This window comes from Diabrotica virgifera, chromosome 3 (assembly GCF_917563875.1).
Source record: "Diabrotica virgifera virgifera chromosome 3, PGI_DIABVI_V3a".
NCBI classification, from domain to species: domain Eukaryota; kingdom Metazoa; phylum Arthropoda; class Insecta; order Coleoptera; family Chrysomelidae; genus Diabrotica; species Diabrotica virgifera.
Genome location: NC_065445.1, coordinates 69,336,519 through 69,351,636, shown reverse-complemented (window position 1 = coordinate 69,351,636; position 15,118 = coordinate 69,336,519). Strand labels below are relative to the sequence as shown.

The following is a 15,118-nucleotide window of genomic DNA, read 5'->3' as shown; positions in this document are numbered from 1 at the left end:
TATTCAACTCTCTTTGCAGTAATATAAACATTAAGATCATTATTTATGCATCGTGTCCAAATTTTTTTTAATTATTAATTAAACAATTAATTTAATTAAAATTTTTTTTTGGACACCCTGTATAAACACTCATGTTAATGTTTATATTACTGAATAGGGAATTGAATAACCTTTCAAATGAGCTAGCACACGACCCCTATTCTCATTTAAAAAATAATCGATTACGTCATCACGCCCAGATGGATGACGTCACTAGTACGATATATATGTCAAAAAATCATAATTTAAAAATTGAATAAGTTTTGTATTTTACATTTTTTTCTAATTCTGTAAATAAAGCAGTTTAGAGGGGGGTCAAAATATAGTGAATAACCCTGTACATTCATTGGGGCCGACCGACCGGCTCTGTCCCGTCATACAGCTGACCGACTATAATACCTTTTATTTATACTCAATTTAGAATGTCTGTACTGATTTTCAGCCTTAGTAAATGGATTTAATTACCTCCGCAGGTAAGCAACTTTGACAAGCTGTCAGTACCACCTGTTCCACGTTTCGCTTGACCGACCGCAGTATGTTTCTCGACACAATCACGGTAATCAACTGTGAAATAACTAGCTTTAGTAAATTTAGAGAAATTTTTCAGCGCTGCGTCTTGGACTATAATTTTTATTTCAGAGTTTTTTTTTAAAACTATATATTGGAAATCGAAACGTCTAAAAAGATATAAAATGTAATTATTTTCGTTACAGTCAATTGTGGTTTGATCCCATGGAAAATAATTTCTGAGTTAAAAATAATACAAGAATACAGTTTTAGAACCTCTTTAGTGCATTTTTAATTGAACAATATAATGAGTAATTGGTATATCTTGAAAAAAAAAACAAGTTATAATTTAACAAGAACTATTACCACAAAATTGTTATTAAGGGTAGAAAATACTTTTTTCTTTGGTAGTCTATCATGATGAAATGTATATATGAGGATTTTAATCACTGTCGAGCACTCTTAAATGCCACTACAACTGTTTGAGGGCATTAGGAAGTAACGTAAATTGGGTCTATAGAATAAAAATAAGTATTTGCTTTTACTTCCTCGTATTTAAGTATTTACTTAATAATATTTAAATAAAGCGTTAAAGAAATGACTTTATTCAATTACTATTAAGTAAATACTTAAATACTTGTAAGTCAAAGCAAATACTTATTTTTATTCAATAGACCCAATGACTTAAAAAATGACATTTAGTTGAACATATAATTAGTCCAGAAAGCCACTGCGCATCCGCTAGGAAAAATATTCTAATTCGGATTTTTTGCACAATCTTACTCAAAAAGGACCCCTTTTAACAAATTTGCATGTTGCCAGGACCAAAAGGTGGTCAAAAATTTTTTAAACGTTTTGTTTTTTTCCTAAAATTATTTTTTTGCATGGAAAAAAGTTTTTTTAGGTTTTTTGGGTCATTCCAAACAGAAAAGGTCTTTAGTGACTTTTCTCTAAAAATGATAGTTTTTGACATATAAGCGATTAAAAATTGAAAAATTGCGAAATCGGCCATTTTTAACCCTCAAAAACTATGTGAAAAACTGAAAATTTGAATGTTGCCAAGGTAGGTAGATATTCTTTAAACATCTATTAATGAAATCCCGAAGACTTTTTTGCAATACAATATTCAAAACTCCTTTGTTTTTTAATTGCTAATCAAGCGTGCGCGACACTATTTTCCACCGACAGTATGGTGCAAATGAAAGGAATAAATTCGTTATTTCGTAAACCGGCGACTTTAAGGAAAAATCCTGAAACAGGTCGATTTTTATTTTTAAGTTATGATATTGTGGCATATATGGTATACTAGTGACGTCATCCATCTGGACGTGATGACGTAATCGATGATTTTTTTTAATGAGAATAGGGGTCGTGTGCTAGCTCATTTGAAAGGTTCTTCAATTTTCTATTCAGTAATATAAACATTTACATAATTATTTATACAGGGTGTCCAAAATTTTTTTATTAAATTAAATTATTTGACAAAAAAAGAAGTAGAAGGACACTTTGTATAAACAATTATGTAAATTTTATATTACTGAATAGAGAATTGAAGAACCTTTCAAATGAGCTACCACACTACCCCTATTCTCATTTAAAAAAATCATAGATTACGTCATCACGCCCAGACGGGTGACGTCACTAGTATACCATATATGCCACAATATCATAACTTAAAAATAAAAATCGACCTGTTTCAGGATTTTTTTTAAAGTTGCCGGTTTACGAAATAACGAATTTATTCCTTTCATTTGCACCATACTGTCGGTGGAAAATAGTGTCGCGCACGCTTGATTAGCAATTAAAAAACAAAGGAGTTTTGAATATTGTATTGCAAAAAACTCTTCGGGATTTCATCAATCGATGTTTAAAGAATATCTACCTACCTTTGCATCATTCAAATTTTGAGTTTTTCACATAGTTTTTGAGGGTTAAAAATGGCCGATTTCGCAATTTTTCAATTTTTAATCGCTTATATGTCAAAAACTATAATTTTTAGAGAAAAGTCACTAAAGACCTTTTCTGTTTGGAATGACCCAAAAAACCTAAAAAAACTTTTTTCCATGCAAAAAAAATAATTTTAGGAAAAAAACAAAAAAAAAAACGTTTAAAAAATTTTTGACCACCTTTTGGTCCTGGCAACATGCAAATTTGTTAAAAGGAGTCCTTTTTGAGTAAGACTGTGCAAAAAATCCGAATTAGAATATTTTTCCTAGCGGATGCGCAGTGGCTTTCTGGACTATATATATGTTCAACTAAATGTCTTTTTTTAAGTTTATATTATATACTCATAGAAAATTACGTACAAGAAGTGCCGAAATTTGTAGGATTAAGGAGATGGGATAAATCGACCGTTGTTGTAGTGTTAAAACGTATCAGAAATGGTATTTACATGGAACATTGCCGAGTTTCTAAAAGACCACACTTAATACGTGATCGTAAATTATTATTAAAGTAAGTTTAGATCACACATAATTTTTTTCATTAACTTTATCTAATCTTATGAAAGCCTAAAACGACTCGTCGCGCAATTTGTCCAGGACAATTCGCGATGTTAAGTCACAATGATTCCCGGATAAGTGTATGATTTATATTCTTCATAGAAATATTAACCAGTTTTGAAGTTAAACATGTTTTTTATTTATGATCCTTTTGTAACAATTTTTTGAAACGGTAGAAGCAACATTTATATTAAGAGCAAACGATTAAATAAGAAAACGACAAACTGATTGTTAAAATAAGATGTTGCTTCCTCTAGCTCGGCTTGACTCTAGCATGACTTTTATTTTACTAAGCAGTTCATTTTATCTTTCTCCATGCGTCACGATACATTTTCAAAAGAGTTATATCAAAACGTTAATTGAAACGTACGTCAATATGTAGTGATATAGGGCTTTTCATCGATTATCATTTGTTTCGAGCTTCTGTCATGTGTCACATAATATTAATATATCTACGTCATACGTTATTGGTATATACCGATGATACAAACCAAAGAGCTTCTGTCATGTGTCACATAATATTAATATATCTACGTCATACGTCTTTGGTTTGTATCATTGGTATATACCAATAACGTATGAAGTAGATATATTAATATTATGTGACACATGACAGAAGCTCGAAACAAATGACTGTGAATGAAAAGCCCTATTGATACGTACTGTCACTGTCAGTGGTAAAAATTAGAAAATGGTTATTATCCTGTGGACGTATATTATAAAGTTATTTTATTGAAGTGTTAAATCTTTTTGCACTATTGAGCAGATTGATCGACTCAACATTAAACAGCCTGAACATCATACCGAGTATTACTAGTATAGAGATAAATATAGAATGGTAATAAATAAATTTAAAAAAAAACCAAAATGTAAACTGTAATCTCGAAAATAAACAAATAAGTTTCCATTCGACAGAACTATAGCCACACTCATAAATATTACTTGTCACTTTTTCTTAAAGAATAAATAGGTACTTACCGGAAATAATTAAATTAAGAGAGGACAGTAGTTAGTCGTTCTAACAATAATTATGTTTGAGAATAAAAATTACAATAACACATATTATAAAGACTAAAAGTTAAATAACTAATAACCAACACATATGCGCTAATGCCACTGTCACTTAAAATCATAAACGTCAAAATTAAGAGTGAACAAAGTAACAGGCAAAGCAAATACTATGGACTGTAATACATACAACTCTTGACATTCCCCATTACATTTGAGAAAGCAAAAAAATAGCGCTATCTAGGCGGTCTACGGTGATAACCAGAGCAATCTAACCTTACATTTATAAAATTGCTGTATTACTGTTTTTGTATTTGCTTTATTTTAATTTAATTTTGCACAATTAGCTCGTTATTCAAAAATTTATAAAATTAAATTTGAATGTTTACGTCAAATTTTACGTCGTCACAACGAAGTTTCACCGCAAGCCGACAGTGGCGCTAGTGGCAACGTGCTTCCAGATTTCTGTGGGAGTTGGATGTATTACAGTCAATAGTATTTGGGCAAAGTTATATCAACGAAATGCCATGTTGTTTATCCTTGTTTAATTTATTGTGGTTTCTATGGACAAGCGGCTTAATTTTGCGATTCTAGTTTCTGTGAGTAAAAATTCGTGAATAATTTCATGCATGGGAAAAGTTAGAGTGGAAGTACTATAAGTGAAATTATAGTGAAGTACACCGTCTACGCAATTTTAGACTTTAGCTGGCCTCAATCCTTTAATTCAGTGCTTACCCTCAATCCATTTCAATTTAGTTAGAGGGACACTTATTTGAACGTCGTGAATACAATGAATTATGTGAATTATTCTGGGATATTTTTTCTACTTTTTATCGTAAAAAGGATCAAACTTTGTCCATCAATAAAGACATTATGTAAGATCTCAAGTTGTTAACGTTTTAAAGCGGTCTTTTTTCTAAAACCTGTCAAAGTCAAAATGTCAAATATGTATGCGGCAGAAAAAAATCAGTGAAATGATAATTGATTGTATATGGCAGTTGATTGTATCCCCCATCGCATGGAGACGGGTAAAATCACTAGTTTATTGATAATAAACTTTAACTAGTTGGTAATAGTTCTTGTTATAAAAAAAGCAACTGTTCAAAATCCATTATTATACCTACTCAGTTAACCTAATTAACCGTTTGTTAGCATTAGTAGGTATTGGCGTGCACTTCATACAATAAAATTCCTGTATACTCATAGCAATTCCTATTCTTTATCGGTTAATTACCACTTCTAGGTTTTCGTCTGGTTTCCTGCACTGCTGCTACGAGGCTTTTTACGGCTTCTTCATGACCTATACATTAAAAAAAAATTATGAATACCTAAATATTTTTGAAAAATTTAAACGCGGAATGAAAGATCTCATTACCCTTAGAATAAACAAAAAGTTTCTTTTGAATGAGATATTTAAAATCACACTCAATTTTCTCTTCTTTTTTACCCCTGTAACTTATTAAAATAAACATAGAAGTTTTCATAGACTTTCTACCCTCGGTAATGATGTAATCTTCCATTCTGCGTTTAAATTTTTCAAAAATATTTATTAGTTTTCTCGATCGAAATTTTGCGCCTACGCTCTTAAACGAAAGATAAATCGTAAAGTAGGTTGATCCAGATGAGGTTTAATTGACTGACTTCCATCGAATATTTTATGGAAAAATCAAACAGCATAGTTTATAGCATTGTAACATATACGTTGTAAATAAATTTCCAATTTTTATCTTTTAAATTGAAATAATAATTTAAATATGTGAATAAAAAATATTAAAATATTTTTGTACCTTCGAAACTATCCGCTTTTCGTATGGGCGCCATAGGAGGAGTGGGTACTGACAGCTTCTGGTGACAAACATGGTGTTTACGTTTCGGCGGAAACGTTTCCCAACTTCTTTGTTTTTGCGCCATTGTCATGTTTTTATTCCTTCTGTTTATAACTACCACTAACGTTTTGTCCGGCCCATCGAAACTCGATCGACGACTAGATGTACTTAAAGAGTCCGCCGAGTCATGCATGGAGTAGAAAACATTATCCTCGCCGTCACTATAAGGATAAACCTACAAAAAATATACAGTAGTATAAGAAAATTTGTTAGGTTATTTGTTATTTTAATACGGCAATTAAATTTATTTTAATTTAGTGAGAATTAAGACAGTAATATATAGCATGGCAACACTGTATCGATATAATAGATGTGTTTAACCTTTACCCGGGCAACACATTTTACTTATGTAACCTGGCAACTCGGTTCCGTTGGACCCACCACTGTTCTTGAATGTACTATTCATATTTACCATTGATTTACCACGTTTTTATATACTTCGCCTGTTATTTGTCTGTTTCTTTGTCACTTTGTCCGGGTAAAGTCTTGTAATCGATTTTAAACATACTTCCCGATTAGTTAGAGATATGAAATTTTCCGAATAGTCCATAACTCAATGACAATGCAATATTCAACAGCTTTTACATGGATGCATTGAGTTTTATTTGGAATTTTAAGCCATTTTAAATTTTATATGATAAAATTAGTTCTCACTTTTCTCAAAAGATGGCGCTACTAGTTTTCTCAATAGATGGCGTTACTTTCTGTCATGTAAAATTTTCTATTCAGTTGTAACCGCTAGTGAATATTTAAATTTATTGAAATTAAAAATTCTAAAGTTCTTGTGTCAGAAGGTGCAGCTTAAATATATAAGAGTGATTTTTCTGTGATTTATATGAGTTTAAAATCGATTACAAAATTCTTTCATGACATAATAATTGAAACAACAAAATTGTTTATAAATTTATATTGTGTCCTATAAATAATAAAAACGTGGTATTATAAAAAGTTATTTTTTATAAATACTTTATTTTTATTTATATTCGTTTTTGATTTTTTATTGAAGTTAATTTAAATTATCTGTATTAAAAAACAATAGATTAATCAATTATTTTTCTTTATTGCAATATTCACAAACTTTTTTATTTATACAGTGACCATTACACACATTTCTACTGCAGACTTCGAAAATTTGTTTCTGTTTCCTGTCCTTTTTTGTTGGGCACATGTGACATCTTTTCTTTGTTAAAACTGAACGATTTTCTAGTTTGGGCTTTTTACCATATGGATCAAATTCCTGTAAGCATTTTTCAATACACCGTTTTCTCGATGTAGTCCACTTGATTTCTTTCTCAAAATTTGAGGCAACACTAGGTGTTCTGCTGTCGTAAGAAACAATCTTCGCTTTTCATCTTTGTTTTCTTTCCATTTTGGATGTAAATTTGTACAAGTAATAAATGAGGCTACCCTAGCCACCTCTAAAATATTCATAAAAAATACAAAAGGCCAGCGATTAGTCAGTCTTTATACTTATGAACCATTTGGTCTAGCGTATCGATACCTGATTTATTTTGTACTATTATAATAAAATATTATATCTGGTTTTTTCTTAATATCATCTTCACAACCAGCATTGTCATGCATGGTATAGTTCATACTAAACCCTTCTTTCAGTGCGTCATAGATTATCGAATTCTCTCTAACGCATTAAATTGGAAGTGACATAAAAAACGTACCTCCGTGATTATTATACATAGAACTTAGAAAATTATGTATTCGTTGACGGGTTTTTGCATATTAAATTGACTTATACTTATAGATGTATAATTGGTTAGCGATTACAATACTCTAAATAAATAACCAATTAATGATGCAAATAAAGATAATTTGACACAAAAGTAATCGATCGTGACAGTACTTTCACAATGTTAATTGGAAAACGTCATGCAATGATTCGCGACATATTCTTAAAATCCTATATGACGTCAAAATAAATGACGCGCTGAAAGAAGGGTTCGGTATGAACTTTAGACAGGACCAGGACACTTCTTTGTTTTTCGGAACGTAGGTTATAAGAGATGCTTTTGGAGTGAATTCGAAAATTGAAGATTTCTCTAAACGGTTCTTGTTTGGTAGAAATTCCTAACGAACAAACCTCTTTATTTTTTTTTCACTGTACCCACCAGAGTTGCCAGTTGTTGCGATTTGCTAGTGCCATCATCCCCTTTATGTGTCGATATTAAAGGTGTGTTTAATTTTGAACACTATACTCCTATGAAACTTCTAGTCTACTAGTCATGTAGAAGTGAGTACGCTGGACTTCTCGGTTATCGGGTCGACTCTAAAAGGGATCTACTATCTAAAATTAGGCACTGTTTGCTAAATTTTTTTAATACTCAAATAATAAACAATGTGCATATTAGTTCTTGTATGTATTGTACACAAAAACGGCGATAAAAAATTCTATTTGTTAATATTATAATACATACCTTCTTTTTTTGTGGTTTGGTAGCCAACAGTCCTTTATTTTTACATTTCGGACTACTAGGACTAGATCTACTTCCATGAACCAAACCTTTTAAATTCTGAGACGTGGCATCGGAAATCCTCTGATAATCAGATTCCGATCTCGACTTTCTAGTTTCGCTATCAGATTTGCTGCCAGTATTTATCTTATCACAGCTCTTATTTATTTTCTTGTACATTATTCTTTGTTTCGAATTTAATTTACCTGAAAAATATACATGTTAGTCTTTTAATACATTTAAAGCTTAGGACACAGGTTAAGATCAGGACCAGATCAAATCTCTGCTGAGCTACTTAAACTTTTGGACGAGGAAAACATTAGCTACTTAACCACATTCTTCAACAAAATCGACAACGAAAGAAAAATACCAGATAATTGGTTAGAGTCACTGTTTATAACATTACCAAAGAGAAGCAGAGCCACCAAATACAGCGATTTTATACTAATCAGACACACACTTTTACGAATACTTTTACGGATTATACAAAACCGAGTATTCCTTCTGTGCGAAAGTAAAATGGGTAATAAGCAATTTGGATTTATAAATTGTCTAGGAACTAGAGAGGCACCATTATTTTGTATGCGCGTTCTCTTACAAACAGTTGTGAATTCCAACATAATGTTTATGTTTGTTTAATCGACTTCGAGAAGGCATTCAACCGAGTATAACACGACACAATTTTCGATTGCCTACGAGCAGCAGGCTACTTGACTACTAGTCGTACTGGAAAAATACCCATCAAACGTGGAGTTTGTTAGGGTTGTGTTTTGTCATCCAGTCTTTTCAATTTATACTCTGAAGAATTCTTTAGAGGCTTTGGATGACAGACAATAGGGAGTAAGACTAGGCGAAGAAGTAATCAACAATATCAGATTCTTGCAGAAAATTTACAAGATCTCTAGAGATTAGTAAATCTAGTCAATGAAGCCAGTTATCGGAGAGGCCTTAAAATCAACATTTCAAAGACAAAGTGGATGGCAGTTGGAAAGGTTAATATAATATCAAGCTCTATTTTCTCTCAACTTAGAGGAGATAGAAAATGTATCCGTCCGTCTGCAAAAATTTCCGGATGAACAGATAGGTCGCAAACTAAGGATATCAGCAAACTGCAAACTAAGTATCAATTTTTTAAACTTCTATTTCGATCAACAAGGAAATAAAAAATGATATACCTACAGGGGTGGGCATATGTCAGTTAACGCTGTGTCGGTTCAAAAATAGTTGAGACGCGGCAACGGTGCTTGCCTTATTGGATTGGTACGATAAGAGATGGGAGTGTGGCACATGTTAGTTTACGATTGTCGGTCACCGTGTTCACGTGGCCATGGCATGGCAAGCCAAGCCCGCGTAAAGTACACTACAGCAGAATGAATCTGTTTGTTCAATTCGTACCTGCGTTATTATGCAGATTACCAGACAATATTCAATGAAATAAGTGTAAGTTTTAATCTAGTAGCACATAAAATAAAATTTTAAATATTATTTTACATTCCACCAGATTGAAAACAATGGGAACCTTCTCTGGTTACACCTCCGAGGCTTCTAAAAATGCCAGCCATAACGGATGCTGAGACTAAAGAAGATGAGGGAATTTTACAATTTATAATTCACGTCCCATCTGCTCAGCGCGATAAAGTTCCAACGAAAATGGATCCCCGTACTCCGACTGGGGTAAAATGTAAATTAAAAATGAATAAATATTTTCAATTTTGTTGCAATACAAAACTACAGCCGTATTATATTTTAGTTCAATCAGAGAGTGCCGCAAGCACCCCTACCTAAGCTTCGAGGCTTTTAAAAATGCAAGCCATAACGGATGCTGAAACTCAAGAAGATGAGGGAATTTTACAAGTTTAATTCACGTCCCATCTGCTCAGTGCTGTAAAGTTCCAACTAGAATGGATCCCCCCCCCCGTACTCCGATTGGAGTAAAAATGCAAATTAAAAATGAAGAAACATTTGCAATTTCGCTGCAATACGAAACTACAGCCATATTATATTTTAGTTCAATCAGAGAGTGCCGCAAGCATCCCTACCGATTTCGAGACTTATTAGTCTCTCGCCAGGGAGTGCTCTCTGACTGAACCAGAATAATACCCGACCTCCAGTCTCGGGCATCCCTGAAATTTCGTTCGTTGTAATCCGAGACTAGAGGCCGGGGATTATACTGGTTCAGTCGGAGAGGTGCATGTGCACTCCCTGACGAGAGACTAATAAGTCTCGAAACCAGTAGGGGTGCTTGATTGAACTCTCTGATTGAACTAAAATATAATACGGCTGCAGTTTCTTATTGCAACGAAATTGAAAATGTTTATTCATTTTTAATATTCAATGAATTCACCACGAAGTATCCAAATAGGCCTGTTCCTATAAGGCAGACGGTTTACAAGTTGCATAAGAAGTTCCAAAACAAAGTCGGTAGGTATTAGACGCCCAGCGTAGTTGTCGCCCTTCTGTGGTTGTGACAGAGGAAAATATGGGACTCATTGCTCAAACATTTATTGAGACGCCCAAGCAATCCGCAGTTCGTACATCGCTTCAATTTGGTATATCTCGCCGAAATTTACGTCGCATTTTAAAGAAATTAAATTATTACTGTTTTCGTCCATTTGATACATGCGCTAACGAAAGACGATCCTGGAGTTTTGCGAGTGGTATACTGCTTGTGCAGAAGACAACGCACAACTTTATAAGCAAGATCTGTGGAGTGATGAGGCGCAGTTTAAACTAAACGGACGGATTAACCGACACAATTTTGTTCACTGGGGAGATGAAAACCCTCACGAAACCATTTCTCGTGAGTTCAATCTTCCTGGAGTAACAGCGTGGGCGTGGCTGGGATTCACGCCGCTGGTCTTCTTCTTCTTTAGGTGCCGTGTCTGTATTCAGACGTTGGCCGTCATCATGTTTACAATTTCCTGAAACCTCTCTCTATCGGCTGCTGCGCGAAATAATTCTTCTACTGTACAGCCACACCATTGTCTAATATTACGCAGCCATGAAAGTTTCTTTCGACCAATCCATCTCTTTCCCTCCACTTTTCCTTGTATTATAAGGCGAAGCAGATGGTATTTAGGTCCTCGAATTATATGGCCGAAGTATTCTGTTTTACCGCTGGTCTAGTTGGTTCGTATTTTTTGGAGGGAAGCTTATAAGCAGAAAATTATCTTGAACTGCTTATTGATTTAAAGGGTACTTTCGAAAATAACTCATGAGTTTGCAAGTATCGCTATTTTCAACAAGGCGGCGCTCCGCCGCACTTCAGACTTGCAGTTCGCGAATACCTGAATGCCGAGTTTGGCATGTGGATAGGAAGAATTTAGTGGTCAGCATGGTCACCCGACCTAACGACATGCAATGTTGCTCTGTAAGGAGTACTCAAAAACAAAGTGTACGTCACCCCACTACGTGATATTGAACATTTATTTGAAAACAATAATTCAAAATAGACAAGGCGAAAACGGCGGGTTCTTTGGGAAAAATATTCCCATGAGATTTTTTTGCATAATTACATTCGTTAGACATCCCAGAATAAGGTTCAAGAACTCGCCCAGGTGAAAAGTAGGCCAAATTTTTTTTAACAATTTTTTTTAATCAAATTGCAAAAATCAATATTTTTGGACCGTATAATTTTTTTTGTAAATTTTTTGGACCATTCTGGATAAAAAAGGTCTCTTATAATTTTTCTCTAAAGTTGATCGTTTTCGAGATATAAGCAATTTAAAATTAAAAAAATCGAAAAATGGCGATTTTCAAGACTTAATAACTCGGTTAAAAGTTATCATTATGAAAGTCAGAAAGTGACTAAATCAAAGTTTAATGCTATTAGATCTACATCCTACAAGATCCCGAAGAAATTTTTGTCATGATTTGATTACTAAGCTGTTATTTATTATTGATAATAGCTGTAATAATATTGTAATAATACATAAGTAATAATATAATAATACATAATAACTGTAATAATAATATTACTGATAAGCTGTAATAATATTGAGCGCCATGCACGTGGTAGCCGCTCGTAAATGCTGAGTGCGAGAGAGATCCCACTCCGGCAGTCCAATTGTGCCTATTACTTGCACTCACATTTACGGCGTGCATGGCGCTCAATATTATTACTTAAAAATAACAGCTTGGTAATAAAATAATGACAAAAATTTCTTCGGGATCTTGTAGGGGGGGCATTAAACTTTGATTTAGTCACTTTCTGACTTTCATAATAATAACTTTTAACAGAGTTATTAAGCCTTGAAAATCACCATTTTTCATTTTTTTCAATTTTAAATTGCTGATAACTCAAAAACGATCAATTTTAGAGAAAAATTATAAGAGACCTTTTTTATCCAGAATGGTCCAAAAAACCTACAAAAAAATTGTCCGAGCCAAAAATATTGATTTTTGCAATTTGATTAAAAAAAATTGTTAAAAAAAATTTGGCCCACTTTTCACGTGGGCGACTTCTTGAACCTTATTCTGGGATGTCTCACGAATGTAATTATGCAAAAAAATCTCATGGAAATGTTTTTCCCAACGAACCCGCCGTTTTCGCCTTGTCTAAAAGGAATTCCCGCAACAAACCAGAATTCTGCAAACGAGTAAATAAGCAGTGTCATAGCTGCATCGAGGAAGGTGGTCTGCAGTTTGAACACAAACGGTAACTTTAAATCCATAATTCATCATCATCATTGGCTCTACAACCCATGTAATAGTGGATCCTGGCCTGTTCCAGAATCAGCTTCCATTCCTTCCTATCCTTCGCCTTGGTTTTTCCCTTCTTCTTCTTCTTCTTATTGCGCTGTCTCCTTTCGAAGGTTGGCAATCCAAATGACAATTGTAGTTTTGGAAATTGCAGCACGAAAAATTTCTGCAGATGAGTGGTCAAACCATCTTCTCAGGTCTTTCAGCCACGAGTTCTGACGTCTTCCTACTGATCTTTTGCCCTGTAATTTACCTTCTAATATGATTTGACGTAGTTCATATATTTCCCCTCTCAACACATAGCCCAAGTATTGTATTCTTTTCTTTTTGATTATTCTTAGTAATTCCTTTTGTTTGTTCATGCGCCGAAGTACCTGATTGTTAGAAACTTTTTGTACCCATGAAATTCTCAACATCCGTCTGTATATATTCATCTCAATGGCAACTATTCTCTTTTCTGTTTCAGAGTCCAGTGTCCAACTTTCACAGCCATACAGCAAGACAGAAAATACATAACATCTGACCATTCGGATTCTGAGCTCCAGACTAAGGTCTGATCTTGTAAAAAATGTTATCATGTTCATGAGTGTTTTCCTCGCTTGTTCGATTCTTGATAGGATTTCTTTTTTTGGGTTACACTGGCTATTGATATTTGCTCCCAAATATTTTATGGACGTTACTTGCTCTATTGTTTGTCCCTTGGCATACAAATGTACGTTTATTGGTGTCTTTGAAAATAATAAAACTTTCGTTTTGGAAACTGTAAACCAAACATTTCACTACGACGAACTACCGCATTTATTATATTTTGTAGTTCTTGTGCGTTGCTTGCTATTATAGTCTAAGATCCGAATAGGAGGTCAAAATATACCCATCTGCTTGCCGGATGAAACATTTTCTTTTATTAAATTTCATACATAGACAAATATTTCTAGCATGGGTTGCCTATCAAAATCGTGTCATAGTTATCCTTAAGGGGGGGGGGGGGTTTGAAATATTTAATTTTTTTTATTATTTCAAATAAAAGTGCATACTTTCAAGAATACACTCTGAAAATTTCAAAATAATCGGAGTAAAATTACCAGAGATACAGGGTGTTAAATATCCCTACCTTCGACTCGCTTTGTCGCGACTTCGCGCCAGCACGCTTGAGCGTAGTGAGAAACGTTAAACAACTGTTCGCCTTCTCTTTTGTAGATTGTGCGATCTTTGATGTTAGGATCTCAAATAGGGGCTGATTCTTTGTTTTCTAAAGGAGCTCTGACACCGGTTCAATAAAAAACTTAAACATGAGCAAAAAAGGAATAGAATAATTAAATGAGGCGCAAAGAGGTCCACTTACCAATTCAATCCCTGCATTTGGTCTTCAAGAGGGCCCTCAGCTGCATTTAACATTGCACCAAGTCCATACACGAAAAAAGCCTTACCAGCTAGGCTTTTACACCGGCAAACGAGCGAGCCGTTGGTTGAGTGGCAACTTACGAGCTGTTGATTGTAGAACAACTTGCGAGCCATTTATTGTAGAGGCACTAGCTTCTCTTACTTTTGACGAACACTACTAGGCTCCAGTTTTTGCACTCATTAAAGCAAACCTCTTTTCTATCGCGATAAAAGGCAAAATAACTAGAGTTGGGACTATTTGCCTTCCTCGTGTAAATAAGTTAATTCAAATTTAAATGAAAATACAACATTCTCCCCCACCAAAATGCAGCTTTGAATGGTGCATTTTAAAACTATTACAAGCTAATAAACAAAAAAAAAAATAACAAATCATGGCACTTTGGAATAAATCCCAAAAAAAAAATTAAACAATATCATACTAATAACAAGATCAACAAAAAAACTAAGGAATTATTTAGATAGGCAGAGGACACAGCTTGACCAGGGGGCGTCGAAGAATTCCCTTTGTGGTCTTAACATCCGCAACTCTTATAATTCCATCCTGTCCCGGAAATACTTGGGATATTCGTCCCAAACGCCATTGCGACGGAGGGATATTATCATCCTTTAT

The 15,118-nt window shown here is 33.8% G+C and overlaps 1 protein-coding gene across 3 annotated transcripts in view; it reads right to left on the bottom strand.

Moving 5' to 3' along the window:
* Window positions 1-2,743: 2,743 nt before the first annotated feature.
* Window positions 2,744-15,118, bottom strand: part of LOC126881124 (RING finger protein 207-like) — a 63,792-nt gene continuing 51,417 nt past the window's right edge. For 2 of the 3 annotated variants that reach the window (XM_050645181.1, XM_050645182.1), the window contains exons 14-16: window positions 8,371-8,612; window positions 5,843-6,116; window positions 2,744-5,355 (exon numbers count right to left, since the gene is read on the bottom strand). In XM_050645181.1, the coding sequence (XP_050501138.1) occupies window positions 5,282-5,355; window positions 5,843-6,116; window positions 8,371-8,612 (590 nt within the window). In that variant the 3' untranslated portion in view covers window positions 2,744-5,281. The remainder of the gene's footprint in view (window positions 5,356-5,842; window positions 6,117-8,370; window positions 8,613-15,118) is intronic. The other variant, XM_050645183.1, reaches the window with a different exon arrangement.